Source organism: Poeciliopsis prolifica, unplaced genomic scaffold (assembly GCF_027474105.1).
Source record: "Poeciliopsis prolifica strain line A6 unplaced genomic scaffold, Auburn_PproV2 SCAFFOLD046, whole genome shotgun sequence".
In the NCBI taxonomy this organism is placed as follows: domain Eukaryota; kingdom Metazoa; phylum Chordata; class Actinopteri; order Cyprinodontiformes; family Poeciliidae; genus Poeciliopsis; species Poeciliopsis prolifica.
In genome coordinates, this window is record NW_026562421.1 from 3256912 (window position 1) to 3277291 (window position 20380).

At 38.2% G+C, this 20380-nt stretch overlaps 1 protein-coding gene across 1 annotated transcript in view; it reads right to left on the reverse strand.

Annotated features, from left to right (window-relative positions):
• oprl1 (opiate receptor-like 1) overlaps window positions 1–20380 on the reverse strand; it is a 70355-nt gene that overhangs the window by 46960 nt on the left and 3015 nt on the right. The window contains exon 2 of the mRNA XM_055056931.1: window positions 15686–15899. Within this exon, the coding sequence (XP_054912906.1) occupies window positions 15686–15873 (188 nt within the window). The 5' untranslated portion in view covers window positions 15874–15899. The remainder of the gene's footprint in view (window positions 1–15685; window positions 15900–20380) is intronic.

The window sequence follows — 20380 nt, forward strand, 5'->3', positions numbered from 1 at the left end:
TTCACGCCCTGACTAGCTTCACTTAAAGCTGCTGCAGAAATATCAGCGCTCTGGCCTTGTGATTGCTGACTTACGTCTGCCGGCAAATATTGTGCATTAATACAAAACCTTTCAACTGGTCTTGCAGTCAGGATGTTTGCAAGCAGAAGGTCCTGGCTTTCCATCAAGGCTGTTGATATAGACACAGTGTACTCTGACTGCTCGTGTCCTTGCCCCCTCTGAGAATATCTGCTGCAACATTTTGAGTCATTCTTTGTGGCCCGTGACTGAGATGTTTATGTCCTCTAAAAAAAATAACTCCATAATGATTGTAACATATTCCTGGAACATAAAAAATAATAATAATTGTTGCTATTTAATAAAGTGTAGTAGTCCAAATCAAGGTGAATGTCACAAATTATGTTTCATATCTGTATTGCCTTAAATATTAATGCGCTAAAAATAAGAGTAAATCAGAGCAATTCTGTTCAGTTTCAGGCAACCAATAATATTTCCATTTGTTAAATAGCAGATGATGTATTTTTCTTCAAATTTAGAAATGTACACAGTTAGATTGATGCACTTTAAAACAATTTTAGAAAGCCTAGCTGATTCTGATGTCTTTTTGCAATTTTGAACGGCATTGAGCAGATTATCACGGTTTTTGTAAGGTAACATCTCAAACACACCCATTCTGTGTGCCACGTTTTTGGAAAATGGAAAAAAAAATATAATCTGATCAGATATTGGGAAGAGCCTTGTGAACCCAACACGTTTGTTGGTATTCAGTAACAATTTCCAGATTCCTAAAACAGTAAAAAGTGATATTTTTTTGGCCTTCATTTGCAGTTTCACCCTTGCGTTGCGTCTGAAGAACAGCGTCACCGTCTACTTCCTGGCTGAGTTCACAACCCCTGCAAGTCATCATATACCCATCATCAAACCATTGTTCTCAGGGCATGGGTGTAATCATGCATGAAATTAGTTTTGATAGGGTTTTGATGGTGCTCCATGTCTCAATGGGTAAATTCAAAGCCCATCTAATTACAATCCGGTGGAGGACAGGAACAGATCAGCGACCTGTGACTTTGTCGCTAATCAGGATCATCTGAGAGCTAAAAATTATCAAAAGTTTCAGGTCCATTTTGTGATAAACTGCAAACCAGGGTTTAATGGTCAGCAAGAAAAATTATGTGAAATGTTAAGGCAACATTTCTAATTTACCCAACTGAGAGTCAAATGTTGGCTTTAAAATCACAGCAGTGCAAACCCAACCCTTTATCTTGAGAGGACAGGATGCACGACACAAAACCTGCTTGTTGGTCTTTCAGATTTTCAACCACGTCATATTTCAGCTCCTCCAACCAAATCCTGTTGCAGTTTCCCTGCGAGGCTGTGAATCATCGCTTCACCCTCCTGAGGGTTTCCACGTAGGTCGAGAGGTCATGCTCTTATCCGTTTATCGCCCCTCTATCGTCACATTTTTATCTTCTTGGCTCAGTCCGCCCATCCCCTCTTTCCTCCTGGTGTTTCCCCTCCCCTGCCTCCTGTCTTCTCCAATTTAATCTGTCTTTGCTGCTCAATCTGCTGTTCTGGTTCGGCTTCTTGTTTACTTGTTCAACCTGTTAACCTTTTTCATAAACTTTGCCACTGTTCTTATAGTATCCCCTCTGTGTCTGTGCAAACAGGAAAAAGCATAAACATAAAAAACTGGGAAGTTTATTGGGTTTTTTTGTCATTTTCTTCCTCCTTGTTTAGATTGTGTCTTAAAGAAGCAGTAATATGTATTTTTCAGCCACACAGACCCATTTAATAGCACAATCAAGTAACTATGTTGTGTTCAGTTGTTATAAAACTGCTGTAAATATCAAATATGACTTATAAACAATTGACATTGATAACAATGCCTTGAAATTAGACAGCTCGTTCAATAAAACTCTGCCTTCAGAAAGTCATCACAACATGGCTCCTCTGTTAACCATTTAATAAAGTTTTTACCAGCGTCGTCGAGTCCCTAACCCTAACTCTGACTCCGTAATTCACTCATTTATTCCCTCAAAGCAATACTTTTTCAAATAAAAAGGTGAAATATTTGTAGAAAAGAAGTGAATTCACTGGTTTTTCTGCTGATATATTCCTCCGTATTAAAGAATTTGCAGCATATTGAATAATCCTTGCACCTTAAGTACAAAATCAGTGCACATGTTATGTTGAATGACAATAAATACGCTGCATTCTTCAGGTGAATCCAACTGTACTTTAATTGTTAGTTGACAGTCCTAATATTTTTAAGCAAATTCAGATTCTGCTGCAGTGAAGTGTGTTCCCATTAGGCTTCATGCTGCATGAATCTATTGTGGTTTATGTTTAATTCAGAATGATTTGCATGCTTGCTACACAGAGTGATTCAGTATCATTGTTACAGACGAGCTTTCCAGAAACAAACGTATCCATTTGCCAGATAATTGATGTAACAATATTTTAATTTGCCATCAGACATGGGCTCAGCTTTCACTTCACTCTGTTCCCCACAGAGTCGCTAGTTAAATATGCAGCATTTCTCAAATAGTAGGAGGCACAGCAGCAAGGGGACTTTACAAACGTTTTCATCCATGTTTAACTGAGAAACAAGCCACAGGGGGGCAGCAATGTTCAGATTCATATGCAGGCTGCCTGTTAAAGCCAGGAGAAGAAGCCAACAGACACAAGAGCGCAAACAAAGCGAAGACAGGATGATGCAAAGGTTGAAAAATATAGAGACGGAGAAGTTTGAGAGAAATGTGACTGTTAAAACCAGATCAAGAGAATTTCAAAATACAAAAATAAAGTCATAAAATTACAAGAACAAACTTATATTTCAAACATTGTGTCACTATTAGCAGAATAAATACACATTACTACTGGGAGAAAGTCAAAATTATGAGAATACATTATTTTTTTATTATATATTAAGTCAGCAAATGTATGGTTGTTTAAACAGTCGATTATTTCTCTCTTGCTCCACTGTCCTTCTCTGTTGGTTTGCCTTCAGTCTCTCTCTGAATCAGAAGATAACAGATTTCTGAAGCAGAAGCTGTTGCAGACTTTGACCCTTCTCCCGCCTGCTAACACCAACAAGTAGCCAATTATGTGAATAGTTCAAAATCCACTAATCTTCCTCAATCTCCTCCCCCCTCTCAGATCTGCTATTGGCTCCAGTTCTTCAAACACTTCTGTCTTATTATATCTGATGGTGTCTTTCTGCTCTTCTCCAGTTTCGATTTGTTTCACCTCACACTTGTCATTGAAGTCCTCTCTTTGTGTCTCTCAAGATGCAGCTGAAACAAGCTGCGTTTTCCCCGCCACTATTTTCAAGCTGCTTGTCGATGAAATGCACAGACGCAGCTACCACTGTTGGGTTTTCGTCTGGTTTTTTTTGACAATATCGTTAAAAATTATTCATATTATGGCGTCACTGACCTTGTAAAATTAGAAACTACAGTCCAACCAGAAAGTACTTCACATTTGTAGCGTGTTATTATATCGATTCATTAGGTGATTAATCAATTATTCAGATAAAATAACTCATATTCTTCAGATTTTTTTATTTAACCACATTTGCCTTTTTTTTACACAATATTAGAAATGCATTAAAAGATTAAACTAAACAAAAATACAAAATTTTAGGTGCAACAATAGCATTTTTAAATGAACGCTTAATTATTTGTAGCAAAGGATACATCTGCAGCTAAAGTACTAATCTGTACTGAAAGTAAAAGATGCTTAACAGGTTTTTCTTTTACAGAATTTGAACCAGATGAAGCTAAAAATGTGACTCAATGAGTTCTGGGTATAAATATTTACAGACAAAAAACATTTTTCATCTTAAATGCAAAATGTACATGTGTTTTTTTTCACAGGTTTGGCTTAATTACTTCTCAGACTGTTATTCTTTCAGAAAATGTCTTTTTTGAGTCAGTATACGCCAGTCAACAGTGATGAGATTACTAAAATAGTTGACAATTATTTCAATAATTGAGTCATCGCGATTAATTTCAGTCACATAATGTATATAAAGAGAGAAAATGAATGCATGACACTAATGTAATTAACATGTATTCATATATATATTCAATCTTTGTTTCTTTGATGCTGCACTCTAATATTGTGATAAATTATTGTTTTATCTTGTATTTCATTTGCTTGACGTTCCACAGTCATTTGTGGGACTTGAGCCATCGTATGCATTTCACATTTAATGAAAGTCAACACAGATCAGAAGATCCAGAGAACTCATTAACTTATTTTCAAAGAGTAAGACTGGATGGAGCAAAACAAAGAGTAACATGCAGAGAAAAAATGACAGCAAAGATCAAAGCTCCAGCAGATAATGAGGGACAAAGGGACAAAAAAGAAATTAGCTTGTCCCGCTCATTTTCCTCTCCCCTCCACCTGAACTCTCCTTCCCTTTCTTCTGCTTTCTGTTAGCTGCTTCAATGTTTCCTTCAATGTGGATCAAAGGAGAGAAACCAGACAGAATAGAAGAAGAAGAAGAAGAGAAGAAGAAGGACATGCAGCAGAAACATCAATATTCACCCATCAGACCACTGGGAAGCAAAGACTGGTGACCAGTTAGGAACTGGTCACTGACTGCACGGGCTGCATTTCTGAAGGATTTCTTCAGAAAAACACTGAAACACTTGAAAGCTGAACAGATAAAAGAGCATCAATCTGATGCTAGTGAAGCTAATAATCACATTTAAAAACGTTACTTCTAGAAACTTTAGAGTAAAACTAAAACCATAAAACTAAAAACTGAAAGAGGCTCAGCCAGCCGGGAGGTTGGCTCACGATGATGGACCCAAATGTTACCAGATTCCAGAGGAAACAGCCGGTAGCTCAGGAAGTCTCACATCTCTTCAACACTTTTTATGAGAATAAAAATTGTTGCATGCTTTTAGTTACCTCAGCTTTACGTTTCACCACTTACTGAAATTACAACTTGGAGTCTTTGTTAGGCATATTACAAACAGATTTTAATTGTTGCCTTTTCAACTTTGTAAAACAGGCATTAGCGAAATCTTTAAATCTGTCAAATTTATCAACCAGTTAACCTGACAGTCATGTTTTTGGACTGTGGGAGGAACCCAGAGAGAACCCAGTATGCACAGGGAGAACATGCAAACTCTGTGCAGAAAGACCACCTCCTGCACCACTGTGCAGCCCACCATGTAAAAATCTTTAAAGATCATAAATACATCAACCTGTAAATGACACACACTGACAGAAAGGATCAAAGAACAACTAAAGCTGAGTCAGTTTCATCGCCGCGCTCCTGAAAAATCCCAGATCTATTTCCTGCTTGTCCCTGGAGGGCAACAGTTTTGACTCACGCAGCTTCATGACCCTTAAAGGAAAGAAAAACTGCAATCATGAAAGAGAAAGACCATCCATCAATCAGTATCAAGCTGAAACTGCAGGAGGCTGAAGGGCTGGTGCTCTCCTGTGGAGTGAAAACCGATCCTGTGGCTTTAAAAGTAAGCAGAGACTCTCTCCATATATCTACAGAAATTACAGCAGATGACCTAAAGGAGCAAAACCAGTAAAGGGCTCCAGCCATGTCAATGAAGCCATGAAAGCTTATTATTCCCCTCTTGTGTCACCTTCTATAAAATGTTGACTTTTGCAGCACACTCTCTAGTAATTCACCTTAAAGAGACGATTTTATGGCTTCTACATTTGCGACTGAATAATTTCAGGGAAGATCTGCAGCGGTAGAAAGTGATCACAACCTAATTCATTTCATGTAATAAATTGGTAGAGTATATTATTAATCTTACAGTTGGATTTTTCTGCTTTCAGTCAGATTGGTATGTTTCTTTGAGCTCTGCATGTTGTCAGCGTGTGTAGTGTTGGTAACTCAGAAGTGGCCTCTTCCATCAGGATCCTCCAGTTTTTTCAAAGCACATGTTTCACATAGTGATATTATGTCATTTTCAAGTCCTATGGAGTCAACAGAACAATAACACTGCAAGGCAACGTTTTCAGTTTGCCTCTTTATGGTGACTGGCTAATAAATGTGGAATGTTCCTTTAGTATAGTCCAACTGGACTGCGATACAACTACACTACTGCTAATACTTGATCATCTTCCTAAAAACGCTAATAATGTCCTATTTTAATAGTTTAAACATCAAATATACCTTAACTGGGAATTATTAGTTTACAGCACAATCAAGTAACTATTTTCACTTCAGTTGTCAAATAGAACTTGAAAGAAATTTGACTTTGTAATTTAACGCCATTAAATTGCACCTTTCTGCTTTTAGTGACTCTCTGGCGTATGCACACAGTTGTGATGACGACCAGCCAGCTGGACCAGCCAATCAGCACACAGCAGTAAACCTCTGCAGCTGAACAGCGAAACATAGAGGCCAAAACGATGCCTTCCAGCAGAACTCATTCACCTTTACTACCACGTGTTGTACCGACTGCACAGAAACTTTTTTATTTTTAATGCCTGGAATGAAATCGGCTTGGTCCTTGTGTGTGACGCTCCAGTTGTAGGAGCTGAAGAGTGAACACTGAGGCCTCCTGTGGAGGTTCACAGATGGTGCGTTTGCTGCTGCTGTTCTGGAGCGTCACTTTCGCTTTGGACACGTATTAGCTGTTTAGTCACGGTGAAAGTTCTGCATCCAAACCATCTGTCAGGTGAGTGAGGCAGCCATCAGTTAGTCTCTTCTGTCAACAGACGCATCAGAGCAGGTTGTCTCTCTGTTTCAGTGTTTGACTACTGAGAGCCCAAAATATTTCCATTCTTCCAAAATGGAGGAGGAATCCTTCTGTGCTAATTCAACCAAACAAGTTGGATGGACTTTCTAAGGATTAAAAAGCACACATTTCTTGCAATAGCCCTTCCTTTGACATAAACATTTTTCTCAGTTGTGTTCAAATATTTTTGACATTTTAATTTTTGTCTGCTAATATTAGGACTGATTCCAGACTATTTTTTAAAAAGTCAGACTCAGAGCAGAGATGAAGAGCATGTGTCCCCTTAATGTATGCAAATTAGTCTGTGTGTCTGTTTTGCAGAAATAGGGAAGTCATGTGATAACCAGCTATAACTGGGGTCCCCTCACACACACACACACACACACACACACACACACACACACACACACACACACACACACACACACACACACACACCCACACACACACACACCTACACACACACACACACACACATACACACACCACACACACAGTCTGACTCTCTGCTCTCAGTAGGGAGGGATGCATTTGCAGTTCATAGTAAATGGCCTCATAATTCACGGTGGTCATTAGCAAGGAGGAAGACGCAGTCATTACCCTGTATGTGCAGACACACACGCACACGCATGATGCAGCCAGCTTATGAGCAGGTGCAGATAGAATCGTCTGCAGAAACATGCATCCTCCACATAAATGAGATGCAACAATTTGCTTTTCACTTTAGATTTTCACATAATCATAAGAGTCATGGAACAAATGCAGTAATCAGTGTTTGTCATACTTATCAGATTACTAATAAAACAAGAAGGGGGACACAAAATCACACACAACATCAAACTAAATTAGACAACAAAATCAACACAAAATCACATTAACCCTTCATCTCTGTGGCTGTCAGGACCCTCTACTGGCTCCACCGTTTATTCATCATCTTAAAACTGAAACTCATTCCCCTAGTTTGGGATTACAGTGATCAACCTATACTTAAATATGAGTAAAATTAGAGTCGGCAGGTCAGGCTTTTTAAAGCTCAGAAATCGGCGACCAACCAAAAAACTGCAATCGGTGCAGCCCAATTTAAAACATATTGCACCCAATTGCTACAACAGTGTGTGAGAGCTGCTGCAGTTAGAAAAATAGTAAATTTCTGCCAAGAAACTCAGAAATTTTGAGATTAAGCTCAGAAATTTTCTGAAAAAACAAGAAAATTTCAGAGTTTGGGAAATTTTCTGAGCTACAAAAGTCAAAAGTTTTGTCAGAAATGTAGAAGTTTTTCCTAGAAAATTTCTTAGATTAATCTCAAAATGTCTGAATTTTTGACAAAAATATACACCTTTTTTTTTTTTTTTTTTTGCAATGGCCCTGATATGGTGTCATAAGTTTCAGAGTGCCACCTGCAGTCAATCCCCACTTTTTCCAAAACTCAGGCATAACTCAGCAGATGAAACATCTCAGTGTTCCCTTTCTGAACTAGTGCATCGCTTGTCATGCGGGATATCAGGAGTGAGATGCAGCTCGCATTAGGATTACGCTTTGAGATGCATGAAGGAGCAACTAATGAGTGAACAGATTCCATCAGAGGAGCGATAATGACACTCCTGTGTGCCGTTAAAAAGAAAGAGCTGCAGATTCAGGACAATAAATCGTATTATAACATATTGAATCATCTTTTTTTTTCCTCTTAAAAAGGAACAACAGCTGTTGATCAACATGAATGAAGAATACATGGACCTCTGAAGAGCAGGCTAACGAGAGGTCAAAGCAGACATGAACACGTTTTTAAATCTTTTTTGTAACTGTAACAGCTTTTTGTCAAACCATCTGTGCCTGATTACCTTTCCGGTTGTTTCTAAGCCAAAAAAGAAATGTCTTCTTTGTATTCAGTCAGGTAACAACAGAAAGGGCTGAGAGAGGAATAATCCCAAAAATCCTGACTGCAGTGGCTGCAGACACGGCCGCACCAGGCTATAAAAGATTCTGGCTTTAATTGCTTCAGTTATTAAGAACCTGGAAAATCATCATGCAGAATCTTGTCCTGCCGAAGCTGAGCTACAAATGTCTCCTCTCCATCAGAAAACAACGTGATACACTGCTAATGGAGGATTTCTGGGTAATTTTGATTAAAAATAATAAAAAGATCAATAAGTAATACTCCAGAAAAGGGTGAGCAGGAATCATTCAGGAATCTGAATGTTAAATTACTAAATGCTTTTAAAGGTTTCCATTTGAGCTTCTTCAGTGTCGAGCATGAAAAGGTTCAACACATCCATAAGATTTTAGAGAATATCTGATTGTCAATATGGAAGACCCCCACCTATTTCTGGATCAACATTCACAGTTTTTTCTGTTTCACAGGTTTTTCTGTTTAACACAAGTCCAAATTAGCCTCTTTATGGATCTTTTTGTAAAGCATATCTAATATTTACAAAGAATGCAGCTTGGGATGCTATTGGCTGCCAATCCAGTGACATCATTCTTTCTCCATAGAGCTTATTGGAAACAAGGAAGACAAGATGTTGGGTTCTGTGATAGTGCAAAGAAGGACTCCATTATGTGCACTGATGCACATTAAGGCAGATTTTTAATGGTGAGCTTCTGTCTGCAGGTGAACAGCAAAGACGACCAGAGCAATGAAGCTGAAAACATCTAAATCTCCCCACATAGTTTTGGTCTGGCTTGCAGTGCAAATACCTTAGTACACTTGAAATACAACAAGAGTAACTTACAATATTTTATTAGCAAAACGTAGGAGCTTGTTTAAAGTCAATAGTTGCTTAATATTTATGAAAAAGTTTTATAATCTGTATTTGAAGATTATTTCACTTATAATAAAGACATTTTCTCCACATTCTTCCAGTGGAACTAGCATTCTTTCATCAATATCAATGAAATATTTATTAAAACAAGTTCCTTATCAGGAATGTCCAAAGTCGGTCCTGGAGGGCCGGCATCTTGCATGTTTTAGTTTTCTCCCTGATGTAGTAAAAACCTTCTCAACATGTCTCCTAATGAGCAATCATTTCATCCAGGTGTGTTAAACCACCGACTTTGGACACCACAGTGCTAAATCTCCCTGAAAAGTTATTTGTAAGTTAGCCGTACTTCAAGTGTATTAAGATGTTTGCCGGAGACTTAATTGAATGTTGTGTTTTTGAAGTGTTCGGTTACTGTAAAGTTATGCAGACAGGAGCTGGGATCATGGATCATAATGAAAAATGTTTAATGACAACATGATGAACAAACTTACAAAAATGACAGGGAGCCAGAGCAGAAAAAAAACCAGAAATCCAATGGAAAAAATCCAGCAGGGAGAATAACTGGATATAACGGGAGGAACCAGCAAGAGAAGGGTTTTAATACTGGGAGGAGAAATCGGAACAAAAGTCCTGGACTCCAAAGATGAGCTAAATGAATCTAAGGAATAACTAGACCTAAGAAACGTAAATAAACTGGACAGGAAATGAACATAATAAGCTGGAAACACTAAGAAGAACTGAACTAAAACGATCTAATCAAAGAAAGACATTAAGGAACAAAGATTGAAATAATCATAACAAAAAACATTCAAATATCCTGATGGTTATTTCCAACCAGTGCCAGAAACCAGTCCAGAGAAAACAATAGCTCCAACCAACAGCAGGAACATTGTGTTAAAATGAGTATTTTGTGGGTTGACTTGCTAAAACAGGAGCAGGATTTTTATCATCATTAGTAGTAAAGAGCAACTCAAATCTAATGGTTTAAAAGTGGCCACAATTACTAACATAGTGTTAATGGGCCAATTTTTATTTCAAAACCATGACAGTTTTCTCTTTGACAGTGAAAGTAAGAAAACGTGTAAATGAGTTTGGCTTTGTTGAGAAATTGGCTGAAATAAAACAGATTTCATGTGAGAAAAGAGGAGAGAGAGTAAAACCAATCAGATTAGGTCTGTGCTGTGTTTTTGAACAAAGTCACATTTAAACTATTTGGTAAAAAACAAACATGTGCAGACTGGAACCCTGAGGTTTACAGTCATTGTTATTTCATTTTGTCTAAACTGTAAAACTTTACTATGAAACAGTATTTAAACTGTAACTAATGGAAGAGATGCCTGTTCCAACAACCCGGTTCTTGGCTTCAAAATGTTTTATTCTGGTAATTTAATTATATGCTCACTAAAAGAAATGGAATCCATTTCTGTTGCTGTTTGACAAGCTAAAGTCAAACAGCACCAAATATTTCCCTGCTACTGAGAGATGAATCTTTTCACTTAAGCTTGTTTGCTTCTCCTTCCATTAGTTTTGTAAAAAGGCTCCTCAACCCACAAGTAAATCTTTTTGTTTGTTTCCTTTGAAACATCTGGACCGCCTGACATCATCTTTCTGAGATGTCAAGCAGTGCTTTAAATCTAAAGCACAAATCCTAATTTAATCTTTGCTCCATCCATAAAATGGAGCAAAGATTTAAATATGCTCTGCCTGGCCAAAAAAGGAGCTGCCACTTGGGTTTAAATTAGGTAACAACCTCCTACTTTTTGATTCAGTTTGATTTAGGACTAAAGGAGTCAAACCCAAGAAATCCTTTTGAAAAGCCTGTTACCTCCTCGCCTGTGGAGGCGCTGCATCAAGAATCATTGAACAAAACAACACAAAAATCTCTGAAGAAGACATGAAACGTAAACAAAGCTGCAAGTGTCAGATTTTAGCAGTTGTAGGATTTCTCTTGAGTTAAACACCAGGCGCCATTTCTCCTGCTGGTGCCGGACTCTTGCTTTTGTTTGGTTATAAATACCCAGAATGCCCTGCGCCACCATCCAGCTCCTGCTTTTGGAGCGGTCTCCTCAGAGTTCACATTCGCATCACTTTAACTGAACCAACACTGAGGTTTGTAGACAGAACAGAGTTAGTTGTTTTGTTTCGCATCAGAATTCGTTGCTTGTTGTGGAAAAAAACTGTTAGTTTAAGAATCTCGAATCATTTCTTCAGCAGGTGTTCAAACTCTGCAGTACAGGAATCTAAAGCCTCCCAGATAAATCTACCGTTTGTCCTCCAAGATACAGAAACACCTCAAATAAATCAGATCTTCACTTTCACTTGTTTGGTTTTTCATGTTTTCCAAGGATGACAGAGAACAAATAAATCTGCATGAAGGAAATTTATTTTAACTCCTGATGGAAAACATCAACTGAGTCAGATGTTTTCTGTTCTGTCATTTAGCTTCACTTGTCACTTTGTCTTCAAATTCATTCTTTCTTCATTCCTTTACTCACAAACATTAGTCAGATTTAGTCATAAATCAAAATGTTGCACAGCCTTTGTGAGCTCAGATTTTATGTCCTTTTTATGATGATTTTAATTGATTTAAACTTAAAAAATGTGCCTCGCCATTTTGTTTCCTCTAGTCAGAGCTTCAACGGTTGACAATGGTTGCTTGTACATCTGAAGGCTAATATTTAGCCCAACATTCATACCATGATTTATTATTGTAACAGGTTCAGAAGACAAAAAAGTGAAGGTTTTGTGAATAAAAGACTTTTTAAACAAACTCGATATATTTGTGAATATTTTGATGTTTCCATCATTTCACACTGAACCCACAAAATGAGATCAATAAAAGTTAATCATTATTTTTCTCTCCTATATGTATTGATGTTTTTTTTATTAGAAATCTCCTCCAATCAGAGTGCAGCTTTGAAACATGATTTCCACTTGAGCCGATTCCTTCCAGGCATGTTTCTGTGAAACCATGTGAGATTTCTTCCCTTCCTTCTCGTTCCTCCTGTCTGTGTTGTTTTCCCTCTGAGGGGATGTGATTGTGGTTCTTGGCTGAGGTCTATACTGTAAAACCTGTCTGTTGTTATGGAAACAGAGACCATTTTTCTCACAGGATCCTCAGCAGGCAGCCGTTTTCCCCCCTTAAGAAGAAGAAGAAGAAAAAGCCATGTTTGGAAGACAACTTGAAGCCCCAGCTGTCCACTGTCTCCTTCCAGGCTGTTATATTTTCTGTGTTCACTTTTGTATAAGCAGCGGCGAGCAGATGCTCTGGAATCCCTGCTTATGGCTCCTGATACGACTCAAACACATCTGCACTGCGGTATGCTCCCGCTGAAAGTTACAACTCTCTTGTTTTTCCTCTGTTTTCACTCTGACACCACAGAGCGGTGGAAACATGCAAAGTGCTGTCTGGGGATGAGCCGATGGAAGGCCGGGTAAATCAAAACAGCACACTCTGGGGCTTCCCAGCGGCGCTGCGTCTCTGTGACTTTTATTGATTTTTGTTTATAAAGAGGACAACATTAGATGATCTCCAGCCTTTACATGTTTTTAAAAGAGGGTACACTAAGCCCGATTTTATTATCAGACAATGAAACCGGAGAACACAAAAGGCAGTTTTTAAGTCGAGATTTCACGATAAAAAGATCAGCCCAAAAAGAAGGACTGCGTCCTACATTCAACTGATTAACTTTGACTGGGCCATTCGTTACTCGTCCAGCCATTCACTGTGGATTTGGTTCAATGTTTGAGTCGACTGATTGACTCCAGAATGTCCTGCTGCCCCACAGCATCAGCCCTCCTCCCCCGTGTTTGACAGACAGTATCTAATGTTTGCATGTTTGTTTTTTTCCCCAGACGATGCACCATCAGTTAAAAATCAGCATCTCCACTTTAGTTACAACTGTGAACCAAAAATGACCAGTTATTTTTGCTTCAATATTGTGTCTGAAATGTTTTATCCAGTTTGTTTGTGAAGTTTCCTTTTCCTCTTTGACTCTCCATCGCCTGTACCTGGAGGCACTCCACCAGAGACAAAAAAACTTTAAGTATTTTTTGGAGGAAAGAAAATGTTCAGTTGCACTTGGTATGCAAAAGAGAGTTTTTCTTCCACAGCGGTGTAACTGGCAGGTTATTTAACCAAATTTTCTCAAAAAGGAAGAGCATTGTGTCGGTAAAAACACATTTCTGCTTTCAAAGGACATGAGATTGTAGGTTGAATGTTGCTTCTTTTAATATGCTTAAAAAGAATGAATCCAATTTATCTTAAGTGAATGTTGTTCTTTATTTGTTTGTATAGTTTCCTTCAGTCTTTTATTTGACTTTCTTCAATGAGGACACTTTAAAAAAAAAGGTAAATTCATTAACTCAACCAGCAAGTAACAAACTCAACTGATTTAGAGTCAAGCTGTTTGTAGTTTAGCCTTCAAATCAAGCTTAAATGAATGAACTGATATAAAATATATATAAATATATTTTACTGTATTATCTAACATCGGTATCAGTACATTAATCATACTTTAACATATTGGTGTTTCAATAAATGAAATATTAACGACCAATATTTACTCCCTTCTTGTCGCTGTTTGTTTCTGGAGGGGGAATTGAAGAGGCAGGTGATGCAGCAAAGGATTGTGGGTAGTATAATTGAAGCAGTGGTATGGTCGTTTTTTTTGTTGATGAAAAGGTAAGAAGAAAACGTTGAAAAATGAGTATATATATCATATTGGTAAATATCAGTTATCAGCCCTAACAGCAATACTAATATTGGATTCAATATAACTCAGAAAATACTGTGTGGAATCAAATTCAATTGAATATTAATCACTAATAAATGGTGCCTTTAAAAACAGACAGGTAAAATTGGAAATTTTTGCGTTGGTAGAACTAAAAAATGCTTCTTGTCCTTTTTCCAAACTGTTCTCTGGACACTGAAGTTATTGCCTGAAGGGGCTGGCATCGGCAAATTAGACACAGATTTTTAATCAGACTGAGCAATTAGACGTTTCTATGAAAGAAGCGACAGAAAGTGAGAGACATTTCTCTGAGAAGAAATCTCTGCAATCCATCCATTAGCGACGCCTATTTATCCTTTCAGAGGCTCACGAGGGAGTGGAGGCGATTCCCAGCTGACACAACTGCATCACCTTTAGGGCAAAGGCACCAGACAACTCATCCTGCAGACCGGGAACAACGAAGTAGCCTGTTGAACGAGTCTGTGAAGAAACATTGTGCAAGCCATTCGGAGAACTCAGATATTTATCAATGACTCTTTGCAGGAAGTGAAGGATAACAAGTGTAGGATCCTCAGAGGTTACATTGTGTGATGAGGCTTGTTGTCATGTGGAAACACCTCAAAGCCTTTCTGCAAGACACACTTTCACTGATATTTTAGTCACCACAAGCTGGTTTTTCAGAGCTAATAGAGAATATTTAGCTTTAAAATAAACATAATTGCACCCAGCCTGAGTCCTGGTTTGAACCTGATAGAACTTTTCACAAGTATGAGGTTGAATATGAAAAAAACTCACTTTTTTTTTACTTTATTGCCAAGCTAAAGCATGGTCAGAGCTTCCTGTTGTTTTGCTCTGGCTATATAGCAGGAAGCCCCCAGCTACCAAATGTTTGGTTTTTCAATTAGGCTAAAGTTCTGCAAACTACTGTATTGACATGAGTCTTTTTCTGAAAACTATTATAATCATAGACAAACACAAAGAGAAGCTGCAAAAGACCAAACTTACAACAAATCCACAATGTTTGTCTGAAATCCTGGAGGAAACACCTGATATGTTGCATTTCTGGTTAAATATGATGGTTCTTTATTTAGAGAAGTTATTCACGTTTGGTAGATGATGCAGAAATTATGCTTAAGTGAAAATAGAAATGCCTTCATAATAACATTACTCAAGAAAAAGGTGAAGATGACAGTCTTGTGAAATTACATGTTTTCAAAAAGTTACTCAAGTAAAAGTTTCTACCTCTGGGCACCAAATAACAAAACACATAAGGTGTTTTGCTTTGAAACTGTTGTTTCAGTCTCACATTATTATTTATAAAATTAAATTAACCTGCTTCTGATACATACTGACCTGCAGGAATGAAATGAAAAGGTAAAAAAGTGGCGCGTTTAGCTGCTGCACATGCAGTGTTGACATCACTGAGACAAAACCTGCTAAAACGAAGAAAGCGTTCTCGGCTCACCTGATGATAACGTACATGACCAGGAAATTCCCCACCAGGCCGAAGAGACAGACGATCATGTAGACCACCACGATGGTGACCCTGAAGCCCGCTGGCAGCAGGGCGTCTGTCTCCGTCTTGTTGAAGTAATCGGTGAAATTATCGTTGAAAAAGGAGCTGTTGAAGAAACGCAGGTCCAGAAAATCCATGTCTGGATGAAATGAAGACGGCGCTCCTGGACAAGAGACACAGACAGGACATGTTAACGCCACAGCTAGCATGCTGCAAGCCACAAAGAAAGATTTAATCACGATGATCCGCTTTTCAACGCCAATGTTGAGAACTTCTGACAACAATGATTGAGGTAATATGCTTTCATGCACAGTGGATGTCATGGAAGCTAATATCTACTGTCTACCTTTTTTTGGTTGGGGTACAGTTGGTTGGCAGCTGGACATATTGTTAAGGCAAATAAAGCTGTGGAGAGTTTACAAACTGCAGGAGTCACATATTCAGGTGTGTGTGATGCTCTGTCTGATCACACACCGCCTGCTGCCACAAGAACAATCTCATTCTGCATGCAACAGCGCTGCACGCAGCCTGCATCAGCAATACATCAAAAGGACGCCATGAACCACCAGCCTCCATCTTCCTGCAAGTCGTGAATATTCATCACATCAAAAAAAGCAAGGTAATTTCACTGTGCAGCTGAGTTTCCCCTGGGTTACTGCTCAGCTCCGGGTTCAGGCGTTAAATACGCTCCGGTTTGTTACCATTCCTACACTCCTTCTTCACTTTTCCCTCCAAATCTCTCTACATTGTTTCCCACTCCTGCCTGGTGTCTTGTTGTCCAGAGTTTTCAAAAACACACGGCAAGTTCTGTTTTTGCAGGCTCTGCTGCAGCAGCAGTGTGTGTGTTTTTGTGTGTTTTGTCTGCCTGAACTTTGATGAATAAGGAGTTAAAGTCAGAGCCTTTGGTGTGTTTCCATGTAAGGTTGCAGCGCCGCGCTGGGTGGGCTGCTGTATACCACTTGAGGTACGTGAGAGAGGACAAAGCAACACTAATGACTGTCATGTTTGGGTGAGCATGAGTGCAAGTCTCAGCAAGGTGACGGATATCTGGGCTTCACTTTAAATCACTTCAAATCAATGCAGTGGAGGTTTTTGTAGGGCTGCAACAACTGTTAGTTTAGTCATCTATTAATCGATTAATCGACTGATTGGATTTTAAAAATTCATTTACCATTTAAGTCTTTTTTATACAATATTATGAATAAATTATAAGATAAAAATAAATTACTTAGTTCCTTTTTTAAATAAAAATGTTATTGCCTAAAATTCAATAACATAGCAACTCCATTGGTGTACAAAGGATACAAAAAAAACTTCTAAAAACATGTGAAAAGCCTTTTATCTAGAGTTTGTTTAATGCAGTTAACAAGTAATGCCTAAATTAATTGATGATTACTTCAGTAAATGATTCATCATGATTAATCCGATTAATCATTTAGGGTTAGGGGTTGGGGTGAGGGTTAGGGGTTAGGGTTTGTTTTTTTGGGCAAGGGTTAGGCTATTTTAATGATAGCACAGTTTCAGAATAAACAGTTTAGCTGAACTAAAATTGAAACAGAGACACTGTTGGACATTCCAAAAGCATAATAATCAAAAGTGTATCAAAGATGACTTTGGAAAACTTTTGAAAATGTATGAACTTTTATTTCAAAGCTTGGTCTGTGACAAGAAGCCACTTTAAATGAGCTCTACCCGCTCAGAATATTAACCAGGATTATTCAAAAAGAATTGATTTCTCTGCAGCTTGTTAAAGGACATTTAGTCAAATATCAGTGGGGTGTGTTTATATTTGAGCCTGTAAGATCCCATGTGTGGATTAGAAACAAAATCACAATAAAAGCAAACTTGCACACCAAGTTCTGTTATTAAAAGCATCTACTGCGTCATCTTTTTATCCAGAAGAGATAAAACAGTTCAAATAAGTGATTAAAATCCATCCATCACAGTGAATACATCCACCAGTCATTAGGCGAGAGGCGGGTCAGACATCAGTCCATCATACGGACGCACAGGATAAACAACCAGCTTGGAGAGACTAATTAACCTAACAGCTTTGGGCTGTGAGGGGAGAACACCTGCAGAACCAGGCATGCACAGGGAGAACATGTTAACTCCCTGAAGAAACACCCCAGGCTGGGATTCAAACCAGAAACCTTCTTCCTGCAAGGCAGCAGTGCAGCTGCAGCATCATAATTGGACTCCATGAAATCACAATATGGAACGATATTCCTGTTGATGAGCGTATGAATAATTTCGACTAAAACTGAAAACATCAAATTAAAGACCATTTGTTCATGGTTTGGTTTTGATGAAGCAACAACCTGACATCTTGCACTTGACAACACATTTGATGTGTCAACTCATTAATGCTCTCAACTTTCACATTGCAGCTGTTGTATTTCAATAAAACATTTTTTCTTTGTGTCATGTAAAATTTCTATCACCAGCAGTGAAGAATGTAATCATGGCTGACAAGCCAGGATTTACTCCCAGCGAGTGATGTTGTTTTCCATTCTTTCAGGACTTATTGGTGGCAGTACATATTTTCTTTATCATTGTCTTTTAGATCAAAAATCTGAAAAACTGAAATTTGCATAAGTTTGGCACAACGGCAAAACATGTAGCTAAAATCAGAGATGCACTGATCCACTTTTTTTACTTCCAATACTGATATCTGATGTGTAGCATCAGCCGATATTGATACAATAATACTGACTGATAATGTTTGACACAAATTTACTGAATTACTAATTTATTTGATAACCAATCGAACACATTTAGATTCACCAATAGCTTCACAAGCTTGGACAAACATGTATATAAAATAAATAAATGGTTTTTGCTGCTGTGAATATATTCATCAGATATTCAGTAAACAATGAGCAGTCTAAGTTTTATAGCTTGATTGTATTATATGAAAAAGAAAAAAGAAGGAACTACGCATACCGCAGCGCACTACTTAAGACCAGCAATAACACTTCTGTAAAAGGAATGTCCAGAAGCTCAAGCAGTTGCATTTTAGAGAAATAACAGAAGAAAACTGGGATGAAAATTAAACTCAGGCAGGCAAGCAATAAATATTGATCACTAAATATACACAAATGTTATCAGGGAAAGGAGTCTGCAGGTACATGGCACCAAACATTGGTTCAGCTCTCTGCCTCCTCAGAGGAAACATCTAATACAAACAGTTGTTAATAAGCCCAACAGTTCAGGTAAACCAGAGGAAGTCACAGTCTCTGCTTATTTTCAACCTGCCCATGTGTTTACAGATGCTTTAATGCATAAGGTCAAGTAGAAAAAAATACTGTTCCTGCTTCACATCTCTACTGCAGTAAAGATGTTATGCAGTGTTTCTTTTTGTTGTGTCTAAGGCTGATACTGGAGCTTTCAGAGAGGCAGCGGTTTGTTGCATCAACCCTCAGCTTGCAACAACAAAGCAGACAAAACTTCACAGGCTTATCAGACCGGGGCTGCCGTTCACTACAGCTGAGTTTATTTAGAATGAAACCAGTCAGAGTCCTCCAGGACACTTTACAAAAAACAAACAAACAGAAAACATATGGGTCAGATTCAAATCCAGTTACATTCAATCCAATTAGTCCGGTTAAATTCATTCCAGATCAATCCAGTTACAACTGGATCTAATCCAATCGGCTTTACACTCAAATCCAGTTGAATACCATCCAGTTCAACGCAAACACAAGATACACAATCAAATCCATAAATGATCAAATGTCAACCAGGAGCCAGGAAAACTCAAATCTGCAGTTCATGAAATCTATTGAAGTTCCCGAACAGAACCGGAACAAGAACTGATCGTTGTTATTCAAGGCCTTTCGAGGGAAATCCTTTCTCAGAATGGTGGCAGCCAACTGCCCAGCAACTGCTTTGGAAATGGATGAAATTGCATAAATGAACATCAAATTGCTCAGATTTATAACCCAGTTTGGGCATTTTAGCATTCAATGTGATTGTAAGTGCAACATTTATGTTGCAGCAATCAATTTAAAATAAGGTGATAAATTGCATCTTGCTTTAATTAATTATCAGAAGACTTAAAGACACGACTCAGGGAGGATCAATGCAAAAGGTGATTTATACTGTGGTTAGAAAAATATTGACAGGTTAAACTTTCATCAACAAATAACTGGTTCAATTTTCTATTAATCACAAATATTTCCAAAGACGTTAATGTTTGAATTCTTCCAAAAGTGTCCATAAATTGATAAAAATCCAGCATAAGCAGTAATAGTCCAAAACCGGTTTTAGGCCGATGGACTGGACCGATCGGTGACTCATTCAGTCACCGATCGGTATAGATGTTGAACGGAATCAGTTCAGAAACCGTGTTGGAACGGCTGGAGATCCAGCAGTTTAACCTCCAGGTTCCTCATGCCAGAGGCCAACTGGTGGCTCGCCATCAAATGGACCGGGCCTGAATACACAGCACCAACAGTATGTTCAGTTCCTTAACATTATTCAATATCAAATCATTATTAATGCCATAAACACTTCCTTCCTATGAGTAAATAGAAATATAGATGATTCACTTAACCCAGCATCGTGGCATCAACTCAAACAGATTATTTATCTTCATTAATAACAGTACTGAATGTTAAATGTTGAACCATCAGACAATAT